The following is a 13,204-nucleotide window of genomic DNA, read 5'->3' as shown; positions in this document are numbered from 1 at the left end:
ATGTATTATATATATTTTATTTTATTATTCGTGGAGTCGGAAAGTAGGGTGTTATAGCTAGCACTGAGATACATGTTTTTTGCAGATGATATAGTTCTTCTTAGAGAGTTGAAGGAAGATTTAAATGAGAGGCTCGAAACTTAGAGACTAACTTTAGAAACACATGATTTTCGTGTAAGTAGAAGTAAGATGGAGTATATGAAATATAAGTTCAACAAAAGAAGAAGTGTTTCTAATCTAGAGATGAAAGTTGGAGATCGCATTATCCATCAATTAACACAATTTAAATTAGGTCCATAATACAAAATGATGGAGAAATAAAAGGGGATTTAATCCATCGAGTTCAAACTGTCTGGTTGAAATAGAGAAGGGCATCAGGTGTTTCCTGTGATGCAAAGGTATCACTCAAGTTGAAGGAAAAGTTTTATCGGACTTCGATAAAACATGCGATTTTGTACGGGACAGAATGTTGGGCGGTTAAAAATCAACCCGAGAATAAAATAAGTGTAGTAAAGATGAGGATGTTACAATGAATGTGTGATAAGACTCAACATGATACAATTATAAATGAAAATATTAGAAAGAGTGACAAGATAATGCCTATAATGGAAGATGGTGGAAAATAGACTTATGTTGTTTGGACATGTAGATAGAAGATCGGTAGATTCTATAGTAAAAAGAATATATTAGATGGAGAAAAGATAAACAATTAGAGGAAGGGTAAGACCTAGAAAGATTATCAAAGAAAATATTAAGTAAGATCTTGAGATTAGTAATTTAGATAAAAATATAAATTTTTATAAAACATAATGACAAAAAATGATCCATGTAATCGACCTTATTTAATAAGATAAGGCTTATGTTATAGTTACTTCATGTGTAAACAATGAATATCAAACTATTTTTATTAATATTTTATGAGATTAATTGCTATGTATGTCTTACAAGATTCAGAAGAGTTCATCATAATTATTCAAAAGTAATAGTTTAAATGTGATTAAAGTAAAAAGTGATAGTTAAAATGAAATTAAAGTAAAAAATTCAAACAGCCGTGATTAATTGAGTAGTGAAATAAATGAAAAGTCAGTAAATAAAAATATCATGGTAAAAAATAATAACAAATATTTTTTGTGACACTTTTTAGTCTTCAGATATTGACTTCCGTGGAAAACTGACTATGTTACTTTCAAATACTATGATTGCAATATAACAATGTAGAAGTAAAATGTAGACATTATTTGTCCGTAACATCTAATTCAATAGTAGATAAATATCGATATTACTAAGGTAAACATGGAATCTAGAACTTCATAGTTGACCATCTCGACAAAAAAACATAATACAGTTAGAATCTTAAAAGAATAAAAATCACATGACAAGACAAGACAAAAGAAGATTCGAGATGAGATTCATGCCAGAAAGTGTTGAATCTTAGCCTTCAGCAGTAGCTGTCTCATTTGATGAAAGAACCTTTACCTTCCTAGCAAGGTTTTTCATCACATCTATAATTATAGATTTCTTTTGGATTCTGAAATGAATGGCTAACTCTGTTGAACCAGAAGCACCCTGCTTCAATAAGGATTCATCATCCATTAATTTGGTGGGAAAGTGTCCCAATGCAACGACACATAGAGCGATCAAAGTACGAAATACAGCAATGTCAATCGCAACACCAAGTGGAGCCTCAGCATCTACAGACTTGAGTGTGCTGAGGTCATACTTTTGTACAGTTTCCATATCACTTGCAAGGAGGACTCTCAGTGCGGCCAATAAACGACCTTCGATTATTTCTTGACCACCTATGCTCACCTGTTACAAAACAATCAAATTGTGACATTATGGTTCTAGTGCTAAGGTTAAACATTAAGAACAGTGGTAGAAATTTTGTGGAACGGACCTTGAGATCAGGAGCTTCTCCAGCTAGATTCAGCTGTGATAAAATAAGTTCCTGCCATGGAGCAGGTGTGGAGAAATTTGGTGAAGAAACTCCAGCTGCCGTGCTTGCCGCCTCCAAAAGAGCACCATCATATCTGAGCTCGATACAGTCATAAGGGTTTGATTGTATCACGAATCCGTAATCAAGAAGGAAAAGATCATTGTTTAAACATCCGTAGCAGAGTAATAAAGGATCATCTTCCCTGATGACTTTCTCAGCCACAACCTAATGCAAAGATTGGACTCGTCAGCAAAGATTAAATCAATATTTGTTTCTAAAAAGCAGAATTTGAATTGTGCGAGTAAAAAGAAACATGCCTTCACACGCATGTCTGTGCTACCAGTTTCTTGCTCCTGAACAATTCTAGCATTTGGATTGAAACTATGATTACACATGTCAATTAGAGGGAGCATCATCGGTATATCAAAGTTTATCCCATTTGAATTCTTGTTACCATGTAACTTGAATGCTCTAGATGAAACTGCTGACATTGCCCATCCCAGAGACGAAGCATCTACTTCTTGACCACCAAAAGGATGCTTATCTGGTGTAACACCAACTAGCGCACGCTTGACTTGTTTCTCAAAATCAAGAAGAAATCGGCATCTTTTGTTTACCTGTCTCACAAATTCGATAAAAATTAGTTTGTCATATTGCATTGCAGAGGCCATGAAACATTAATACTATTTCGAACACGATTCAGTCCTCGATGAATAACAGAATAGTACCTGGTGAAGAATCGGAGCATACTGCAAATTCTTGATATCTTCCCCAGGAAAGAAGATCGGAAGAGTGTAAGTTTCTGGGAGATTACTGATATATGGCCACCAAAAAGATCCATGTTTTGCCCTTTCATGGAGAAGCTTCAAACCCAGTTTCATTGCCCATAATTCATCTGTCAAAAGCTACCAAATTGTCCAACTTATTCAACATTGAGAACTCAGTACTTTATACAATCTATATTATTGCTTTCTACTTATCTGTTTGAATCACCAGCTTAATTCAACATTTATAGCATAAGTGCTTATCATATAAGCAATTCATATAACGAATTATACAAACAGTGAAATTAATTTACCAGGAACATGTGAGCTCAATTGAAGAAGAACAGAGTTCTCATCATTCTTCTGATCCTGATGAAAAGACGTGAAATGCAAAGGAAGATGCTGAGGAAGAACAATTAGGTCAGTACCAATCGGAATTTCTTCTTTAGCCACTAACCCTAACCCTAACCCTAAACCACCGGAATCGGGTTGCGCTATCTTCACCGCACGGTGAACGAAACCACCTTCTCTTTTTACCCATTTCACAAGGTCGTGTGGATGCGACACTAATCGCGACGACGAAGCGCATGTTAGAGGACGCACGTGACTCAACGACGACGACATTAACATCGCCGCCTTCAAACCACCGCCAACCATAATAACCATATCCCTGAACTTTCTCTCTCTTCAAGGTTTAACATATTCTTATTTATTTATTTCTTAAAATTACATTTACCTCCCTCAGTTTTATCTAAATGACACTTTCACCCCATTTTCGAAAAACAACATCGCTAAATTTTCCGTTTTCGTTTTCTGCAACTGTTGTTATTCTGCCATGAACTACAAACTCGGATTCAAACAAGTAAAGCACTTTCTCTATGTTGCATTCAAACAACGAAGTTCATACACAACTACCAGTTGCAATTATGTCATGTCAAGATCACGTTTATTGGAAGAATCTTTCACTGCTCAATTGGAATCTATGTTTCGGGCTAGTTCGAATTCAGATGCGTCTATGGTTAAACAAGTTAGACAAATTCATGCTCAGGTTGTTGTTGGTGGAATGGGTAATAGTCTTACGTTGGGTTCAAGGATTCTGGGAATGTATGTTCTTTGTGGAAAATTCAATGATGCTGGGAATTTGTTTTTTAGGGTTGAGTTGTGTTATAGTCTTCCTTGGAATTGGTTGATAAGAGGTTTTTCTATGATGGGGTGTTTTGATTTTGCTTTGATGTTTTTCTTTAGGATGTTGGGTAGTAATGTTGCACCTGATAAGTATACATTTCCTTATGTGATTAAAGCTTGTGGTGGTTTGAATAATGTCAAATTGTGTAAGATGGTTCATGATTTGGCTCGGTCGATGGGGTTTCATATGGATTTGTTTATTGGTAGTTCTTTGATTAAGTTGTATACGGATAATGGTTATGTTCATGATGCTAGGTGCCTGTTTGATGAATTGCCTGTGAGAGACTGCATTTTGTGGAATGTTATGTTTAATGGTTATGTGAAAAATGGGGATTTTAGTTCAGCGTTGGGAACTTTTCAGGATATGAGGAACTCTTGCGTTAAACCTAATTCGGTTACGTTTGTTTGTCTTTTGTCGGTATGTGCTACGAGAGGGATACTTGGTGCTGGTATTCAGCTTCATGGTCTTGTTATTAGGAGTGGGTTAGAGTCTGATCCTCAGTTGGCAAACACACTTATTACAATGTACTCTAAATGTGGGAGCCTTTTTGATGCGAGAAAGATTTTCGATATGATGCCACAGACTGATACAGTTACTTGGAATGGTTTGATTGCTGGATATGTACAGAATGGATTAACAGACGAGGCTGCGCCTTTGTTGAAAGCAATGGTTGCTAGTGGAGTCAGACTAGATTCGGTTACATTTGCAAGTTTCCTTCCTTCGATTCTTGAATCTGGGAGTCTCAAGCATTGTAAGGAAGTTCATGGTTATATAGTGCGTCATGGGGTGCCTTTTGATGTCTATTTGAAGAGCGCTCTCGTTGACATATACTTCAAGGGCGGAGATGTGGAGATGGCGTGCAAGACTTTCCAGCAGAATATGTTGGTTGATGTTGCAGTTTGCACGGCTATGATCTCGGGCTATGTGCTTAACGGGATGAATATTGAAGCTATAAACATTTTTAGGTGGTTAGTTCAAGAGGGAATGATGCCTAATTGCCTGACTATGGCTAGTGTTTTGCCTGCTTGTGCTGCTTTGGCGTCTCTGAAATTTGGAAAGGAATTGCACTGCGATATTCTGAAAAAAGGACTGGAGAATGTGTGTCAAGTGGGATCTTCAATCACATATATGTATGCAAAATGTGGAAGATTGGATCTTGCATATCAATTTTTCAGAAGAATGCCTGAAAAAGATAGTGTATGCTGGAACTTAATGATTGTAAGTTTCTCGCAGAATGGTAAACCAGAAATGGCCGTCGATCTTTTTCGGCAAATGGGAATGAGTAGAACAAAGTTTGACGCTGTGAGCTTATCAGCTACTCTCTCTGCTTGTGCAAATTTACCGGCACTCTATAACGGGAAAGAGTTGCATTGCTTTGTTGTACGAAACTCATTTATCTCTGACACTTTTGTTGCAAGTGCACTAATCGACATGTACTCTAAATGCGGAAAACTAGCTTTGGCTCGGTGTGTGTTTGACATGATGGATTGCAAGAATGAAGTTTCATGGAATAGCATCATTGCTGCCTATGGAAACCACGGCCGCCCGAGAGAATGCCTGGATCTATTCCATGAGATGTTAGAAGCTGGGATTCAACCTGATCATGTTACTTTTCTTGTTATAATATCGGCTTGTGGTCATGCAGGCCTAGTTGATGAAGGGGTATACTACTTCCGTTGCATGACCGAGGAATACGGGCTATGTGCTAGGATGGAACACTTTGCATGCATGGTAGATTTGTATGGTCGTGCTGGTCGTTTGCACGAAGCATTCGATACCATAAAAAGCATGCCATTCACCCCTGATGCAGGTACTTGGGGGTCACTTCTTGGTGCTTGTCGGATTCATGGAAATGTTGAGCTTGCTAAACATGCTTCAAGACATCTTGTTGAACTAGACCCAACAAATTCTGGATACTATGTTTTACTTTCAAATGTACATGCTGGAGCTGGTGAATGGGAAAGTGTTCTTAAGGTTAGAAGTTTAATGAAGGAAAAAGGAGTTCAAAAGATACCTGGATACAGCTGGATTGATGTCAATGGTGGAACTCATATGTTTTCTGCTGCTGATGGAAGTCACTCTCAATCTGTTGAGATCTATTTGATTCTTAAAAGTCTTCTTCCGGAGTTGAGAAAACAGGGTTATGTTCCTCAACCTTATCTTCCGCTGCACCCACAAATTATGAGCAATAATTGTTTGGAGAATCATTGATTTATTTCATATTCTCATTTCTCACCATCAGTGATTACAAATATCATTTAATGCAACTCTTCTTATTACAAAAATACTAACCGAACTTATTTATGAGTTTGATTTCAGTCATCCCTTACTACTAATTCTCAAGCTGTAATTATTCATCAACTTATGAACTTTGTAGCACTAACATATTATTCAAAGTTATACTTGAAATACTACTTGAAACCATGTTGGTCATTCTTGCAACTTCTATGTTCCCTCTTTATCATCAAGTTCCTCTTACTGAATCTGTTACATTCGTTGATTATTTCTAGAACAATATACTATTTTACTTTTTTCTTTTTCAACTATAAATTTTTTGCTATTTTGGTGAACTTGTACACTCTATCTATACTTTATAAAACAGCAAGTAGGATTTGTTGATGTAAAAGCACCTTGATCCACATGTAAGACTTCCTAAATTCATTTTCCTTCATTTGATTGTTGTTAGTCCGTGTCGTCTGAATTGTGCTTAAGTCTTTTCTTGCTCTCCATATGAAAGATTGAGCATTTGAAGCAATATGTTGAAGCCTTTGCTTTTCGCTTTCATAAATTTTTTAACAGATGTACTATTTTTTTATCCCAAGGAACTGAAGAGAAATTTTAATTCCATATTTAAATTCTTTGAAATTTTGATGTGAATGATGCTTATTGCAAACCTCATGGCTTGTTTCAAATTGACATCATTCATTCTCATTAAGTTATGCTCTTCCTTCGGTCTTCCAAGTATATATTTTTTTGTCCGTGCATATTTCTTGTAGATATATTCAGTACTTCCTGTCAACAAGGTTCTTTGACAATAGGTAGAGGGTTTTGTTTTTTGAAAACTCGGTATCTGAGAAATGACCAACTAATCCGGGGAAATCAATCCAATCGTCCACTAGTGGGGAGCTCAATTGAAAGCAGAACTAAGTTCTGTATGGATTAGCCTAACACTGAAATTGTTGGCACCTGGAAAATTTGAATCTGAGACCTAGAGAGGAACACACTCTTAGGTCCTAAGTCCTCACTACCAAGTCAACCCCTAGGGGTTTATAGATAGGTTAATACAAAAAAAAAAAATCACTGCCTATATTTAAAGAAGAAAAGATGAACTTATTTTTTATCTTAATGTGATGGTTAATTTTCCCCTTGATATATATCTATGTTTAGAAGGTGAGGGGTTGTTAGTGTTTTTCATTGGCTCTCTGAATATGCATGGTTACTTTCTACCTAGCAACTTTGCAAGTGCTCGGTAAAATTGAGTTGGAAATTTTGCTTTAGAAGCTCGCGAACTGGTGTTCTGATTATATTTCTGGTGTCTTTTGTCATTGCTTTAGTTAAGACAGCTAGTATAGAAATTGAGTATTGTGTTATTCTTATCAAATCATGGGTCAATCGGATTGCTTTCTGTCATTTCACAGTAATGTGTTTATAATCTACAGGTTTCAAAATTGCATTGTATATACATGTTTTATCCGAAAAAGTGTTCATTTTAGTAGCCAAATTATGTATATTTTGATTTTGAGAAACAAGGTTTATCATGAGATTTTAGCAAAGACCCAAACCAGTTGTGGGAAAACATAGAAGAGCAGTTTTTCAGAACCTTAAAACGGAATACTTGTTGGATTAGTTAATTGAAACATGCTAATGCAAAGAAAACTATGGTTGTTACACTTCATTTTTTTCAGTGCTGAGAGCTTAGGTTTTTGTTTCAATGTGCCTATTGGATTCTGTTGGTTAAAGCTGATCATTCTTCTCTCACTCGAGGTTTCAGGATTTCAACATGTCTATTGGATGCTGTTGGTTAAAGCTGATTAATCTACTTTATTATCTATTTATACAACTTAGCTACAGTTATTTATTCACACAAATTCTCCTGCTCACTATTCTGCTCTATCTCCTGCTCACTCTTCTGCTCTATCTCTTCTCGAAGTTCTCGCAAACACATAGCAGTTTCTCAAACAAAGATCTCAAGTGTTTTCCCCGTTGATAGTAGCATTTCTTCATCTCAATTGCATCATCCACTATGATTCAAGACCCATCCCGCAGGTAATGATTTCTCTCTTTCGTGAACAATTTTTTTAACTTCCATAAGTATTTTCCTGCTTATCCTGTTAGTGTTTGCACCTTTATGTTTTGTTTTCTGCTTATACAAGTTTGGTTTGACATCAAAATAAATCAATTGTTGAGGTAGGGTAGATGGTTTTATTTTCCGATTTTATATTGATGGTGATAACAAAGTTTAACTATGTTCAACATCTGTAGTCGATGATTTATAGTTCTAACTTTACTTTAAGTTATTGAGATTTTTTAGCATTCTGACCAAGCTAATCATTGATTTCTCTATCTATCTTACCACTTTCAGATTTTGTTATGTAGGAAACATCACTCAATATGTACATTACCTTAATCCCTAGCCTAATCCTTGCATTATAGCTTGAAATATCAAAACACTGATCCTCTCAGAGAAAAGGGTAATAACCCTGTAACCATAACTGGTGATTTCTTAAGTACCTATGTTCATTAACTGAAAAAATGTGTTTCTTATACGTGTTGGTGCTGTTTAGTTCAATCTCAATATGATGCTCTCACACCTATTTCCAGATTGTTAGGCTGCTGGACAGATGAGGAATTAAAGACTTAAAGATTGTTAGACTTCTTTTGTATTTGATTTGTACTATTTAATGCACAAATAATTTGTGAAATTGTGTACTCATTCAACTTGATGGAGCCATTAACCCTCTCCTGCTGTTCTATACACTAGTAGGTACCATCTCTTTTGGAGATTTGCTATAATTGACTTCGGAGAAAGTAGATAGGTCTATTTTGTTTTGCAAAAGAAAAATGATAGGTGTATTTGTTAATTCTTTTGTATATAATATATTGTTAAAATTTGTATAAACCCATGTTAATAATAGGAACATATCAACACAAAAATAAATGTATGAGATGATATTGGATACTTAATTCTAACCAATTTTTAGAGTATTGACAAATTTGTATTGTTTGTTTGAACACTTGAATAAGCACAAGGTGTGTTAAAGCAAGACTCCTATTATCATATTTGATGTTTCCAATTTATTGAAATTTATTAAACTCTATATGTATCTTAGGCACCATGTAAAAATATTAAATATGTAAAAATATTTAAATATTTAAATATTTTGTTGATACATCTTTGGACGCATTCCATTCTCAGTTAACATTAAAATATTCGGAGATGCTTCTCCTTTTATTTTATACAGATGTAACTCTGTAAGCTATCATAACATAATAGTGCATATTGTATTTTGTTTACGTGTATTCAGATGAAGATTTAAATTATACAATTCATAAGTAAAAAATGACGTATATAACTATAGATGGTTGAAATATCATATATAAATAAAGTCGAATACAACAATAAAGTAGCATAAGGTGAAAATAAAATACAATCCATAGTATAACTACTATATACTATTGTCCTATTGTGTATGTCAGACTACATCTCCTCTGCTTCCTCGGCCATCAATCCCCACGGCCTCTGGCGTTGTCTCCGGTACATCAATGTCCTATCCTGTCTCCGTCATGATGGCATCTAGGACTTGCCTCACATGAGACTCATCAGAGAAGATACATTTGTCAATCAATGTATGTCTAGGTAATCTCCATAATACAACGACATCTAGGCAAGACATCATCGACATGATATAATTGTGTATGCTCCTCCTCTAGTATTGTAAGACCCTAATTTTTACCCTAAGATCCCTCATGCTATCTCATTATATGCATTAGCATTGGGATCACACCTTGGCATTCTCCTTGCCCCTCATTCATTGGGTTTGCATTTGGAGAGATCATCAAGCACATTTTGATTGTATCATACTTTGTTTTTCATTATTTACTAACCAAAATACCAAAAAAATATGTCAATGTATAGTTTAACTCTTTTGTAGGTAGTGTGTATGCTCACTTATGCTCTATCAAGCTCATATTTTGGGTTTAAGACCCTCAATGTTAGGAGTTCAATCAAGAAATGGTTCATATTGGTTATAGGCATCATATATGGATCTCTATGTTCTTCACATGTCATTTTGATTAAGAACTCATCAAGATTTGGGAGTTTGTGTGCTTTGGAAACCCTAATTCATCTGGGTATCTTGTGTGACTTCTTCAACAAGTTTCCTCATCAATTGATCAAATATTTTAAGGGATACTTCATATTGCATCATCCTACACATATATGATCCTCCATGAATCCCAAAAGTCAAGATAATATCAAGCTAGCAAGATGGTTCGTGGTGGTTGACTAGAGAAAGTCAACTGGTCAAAACTGGGATTCTCTAGACCCAATCTCCTACAATGTTTGTCATATGAAAATGATTCCAAGAGAAAAGTTACTCAAAATGGAATTCCAAACAACTTTCATGTTTAAGTCAAGATCTATTTTTGTTTGGAAAGTCATTTTTTATGGTGAAAGATAATAGGTCATTTTGTCTGAACCCTAGTTTGGAGGTCAACTTACCAAGACCATAACTTGCTCAATTTTTATTATATGAAAGCCATTAAAATTCCATTATCAAATTAAAGATGTCTACTTCAACTTTTATGTTTGTAGGAAGTTCAAATTCAACTTGAAAATACATGTTCCAAGAGGAAACATTATAGGTCATTTTGGGCCAATACCATTGAACAAGTGATTTTTCTCAAATTCTAAAATGCATAACTCCTTCATTCCAAATCCAAATGAGGTTAAATTTGTGAAAAAATTGAATAGGTTTGAAAGAGATACAACTTTGATGAAGGAATGTTTTTCATTTTAAGTCCATAGAAAAAGTTATTCAAGTTGGAAGAAGTGAACATTTGACTTGGGACTTAGAAAATTTTCAAATATGTTTGATTTCCCGAACTTCCACCTTAGAATTCATGATGATCCAAGCTTCAAATGAAAAAGTGTTCAACATGAAAGTTGTTCCTCTTCATCTCACCTTTCTAAAAAGTCCAAGATCATCTCATTTGGATCAAAATTGAGGGACTTGCGTATGGCTCCATTGTGGGAAGTGTTTTGGCAAGTTTTGAACTCAAATGATCATTCTTCTTTGCATGCTTCCACCTAATGATCTCAGTACACTTTGCACACGAATTAGAGATGGATTATATCAGTCCTTAGGCCCAAATCATTGCCCATACACCCATGCAAGGAGGTTTCTAATTTTGGCCAAAATTCAAGTGGTGCAAAAATCAAATGCATTGCCTATTTAAACAAGCTCAAGGCTTCAGAATCATCATCAACACCTTGTCCAAGCTTTGCTAGACTGATTCAAACCCTCACTGCCATGGATTTCTGAAGATTTCTCTTGAAATCGAGCTTGAACTTCATCTTCTATTTGGAAGTTCAAACTCCAGAAATTCACTTCCCTTTTCATCTCAATTGGTTCCTGCAAGCAAGAGGAAGAGAAAGCAAGCAAATCTAGATCAAGATCAAGTGGAATTGGATCAACTCGAAGGTGAATTTTCAGAAAACTTTATCTCTTCGATTCTCTCTCAATTCTTCACCATTCTTTGTGATTTTTGGTTGTCTGAATTCCTATCAATGTAGGCAAGAAGATTGAGTTGCTTTGAGATCAAATCGAAGCAGCTCAGTTCATGATCCTCAAAATTCAAATCCTTGTATCTTTTTATATACTTGGAATTGGAGAAAATTGAGGCCAGATTCGTGCTCCTGAGCATTTTTCCTTCAAAATAGTGTATTCATTTTTCATGAAGTTGAGCTCGAACCAGACCGGATGAGATGACCGGAGCTACGGCTCCGGTGGTGCGCTTGTTCAATCCAGGCCATCTGATCTGATTCAAACGTTTTAATCAGGGCCCTTGCTTTTGAATACCATGTGTGTGCATGCATTGACTGAAGCGTTTGGTGGAAGCGCGCGCTTGGCCATCAGATCTGCCACCTCAATTAATGAGGAGATCTAATGGCCCTTGTTTTTTTTGTTTTTTTTTATTTTCTGATTTTTCATTTAATCATTTTATTTTGATTATTAATTTCATTTTTAATCCAAAAAATATGGGACTTTCACCAAAAATCTTTAAATATTTCCTCTTTCATTTTCTAAATTAAAGTTATTTTTTGGATTAATGTTGATATTTTTCATGAATTAATTGTTTTTGTGCATATTTGTAATTGTTTAAAAATACTTCTGACTTTTCAAAAATTATGAAATTTTTTGTCTAAGGTCCTTTGACCTTATTTGTTCTAGGTTAAATCTCTTGGCCATTTATTTAGTGTTTTGAAGAGGTTTTAGGTTTTGACCAAACTAATTTTAATTTAAATGCATTTTTAATTTGATTTTTAATTGATTAATTGTGTAAAAATTGTGTTGAGTCATTTTTATTGACTTGTGATGTTTGACTATGTGTATGGGTCTTGGTCAAGGTTGATTTGACTTTTGTTGAGTTAAAATCATTGGATTTAGGGGATTTATGAAATGTACATTTCATCTCCCAAAATGAATGAATAATTTTAATTTGATAAAATTCTTCACATGACCAATTTGTGTTTCTCTCATCTCCCTTCCCTCTTCATCTTCAATCCCATTCCCTCTCATACTTTTCATTGACTAATAAAATCTCAAGATCCTAAGGCTAATTGGTTCATCAATAACCTTGTGTTAGATGAACCAATACAATTATAGATGAGATAGGTCCATCCTTTGATCTTTTTCTTTTGTGTGTGATATGTTTTAGGAGTTTGGTTCATTATACCATATCTCTACCATGCATTAACACCAAAATTTCTATTGCCCGGTGTAACACCCCGATAAAATATGATAATTATTTAATTTAAGTTTAATAGTATATTATGATGATAATATGAATGAGAGGGTATTATTTTTCAAAATAAAAGATAAACCCTTCATATATATTATTATTAGTATATTTATTAATTTAATTAAATAATTGGAATATTATTGGATTATTATTATTGGAATAATAAAGTTGGAATTGGAACGATTGTTGGAATCGGTAAAGAGTCTCATTTAGTAAAAAGGGTTTTTTCACGTGAAAGGAGAGAAGCGACAAAAAAGTGGAAATAGGGCAAAAAGGAAGAGCAAGAGAAAAAGG

The 13,204-nt window shown here is 34.8% G+C and overlaps 2 protein-coding genes across 5 annotated transcripts; one reads left to right on the top strand and one right to left on the bottom strand.

Annotated features, from left to right (window-relative positions):
* Nucleotides 1-1,215: 1,215 nt before the first annotated feature.
* Nucleotides 1,216-3,372, bottom strand: LOC127101204 (uncharacterized). Of its 2 annotated transcripts, none has more exons than XM_051038554.1 (5): nucleotides 3,015-3,372; nucleotides 2,665-2,841; nucleotides 2,254-2,553; nucleotides 1,898-2,161; nucleotides 1,216-1,809 (listed from the first exon to the last, which is right to left on the bottom strand). In XM_051038554.1, exons 1-5 carry the CDS (start codon nucleotides 3,021-3,023, stop codon nucleotides 1,432-1,434), a joined length of 1,128 nt encoding a protein of 375 aa, XP_050894511.1. In that variant the 5' UTR covers nucleotides 3,024-3,372; the 3' UTR covers nucleotides 1,216-1,431. The 2 variants fall into 2 exon arrangements, with proteins under 2 accessions (XP_050894511.1, XP_050894509.1); XM_051038552.1 differs by having other exon boundaries at nucleotides 2,665-2,831; nucleotides 3,015-3,366.
* A 15-nt stretch (nucleotides 3,373-3,387) lies between these two features.
* LOC127101203 (pentatricopeptide repeat-containing protein At4g21300) lies at nucleotides 3,388-9,048 on the top strand. Of its 3 annotated transcripts, XM_051038550.1 has the most exons (3): nucleotides 3,388-8,152; nucleotides 8,483-8,577; nucleotides 8,708-9,048. In XM_051038550.1, exon 1 carries the CDS (start codon nucleotides 3,536-3,538, stop codon nucleotides 6,095-6,097), a length of 2,562 nt encoding a protein of 853 aa, XP_050894507.1. In that variant the 5' UTR covers nucleotides 3,388-3,535; the 3' UTR covers nucleotides 6,098-8,152; nucleotides 8,483-8,577; nucleotides 8,708-9,048. The 3 variants fall into 3 exon arrangements, with proteins under 3 accessions (XP_050894507.1, XP_050894508.1, XP_050894506.1); XM_051038551.1 differs by lacking the exon at nucleotides 8,483-8,577; XM_051038549.1 differs by having other exon boundaries at nucleotides 8,483-9,048.
* Nucleotides 9,049-13,204: the final 4,156 nt, after the last annotated feature.

The sequence above is a fragment of the Lathyrus oleraceus genome, chromosome 7, assembly GCF_024323335.1.
Source record: "Lathyrus oleraceus cultivar Zhongwan6 chromosome 7, CAAS_Psat_ZW6_1.0, whole genome shotgun sequence".
In the NCBI taxonomy this organism is placed as follows: domain Eukaryota; kingdom Viridiplantae; phylum Streptophyta; class Magnoliopsida; order Fabales; family Fabaceae; genus Lathyrus; species Lathyrus oleraceus.
Note: the sequence above shows the minus strand (reverse complement) of the source record. Positions and strands in the feature narration are given on the sequence as shown.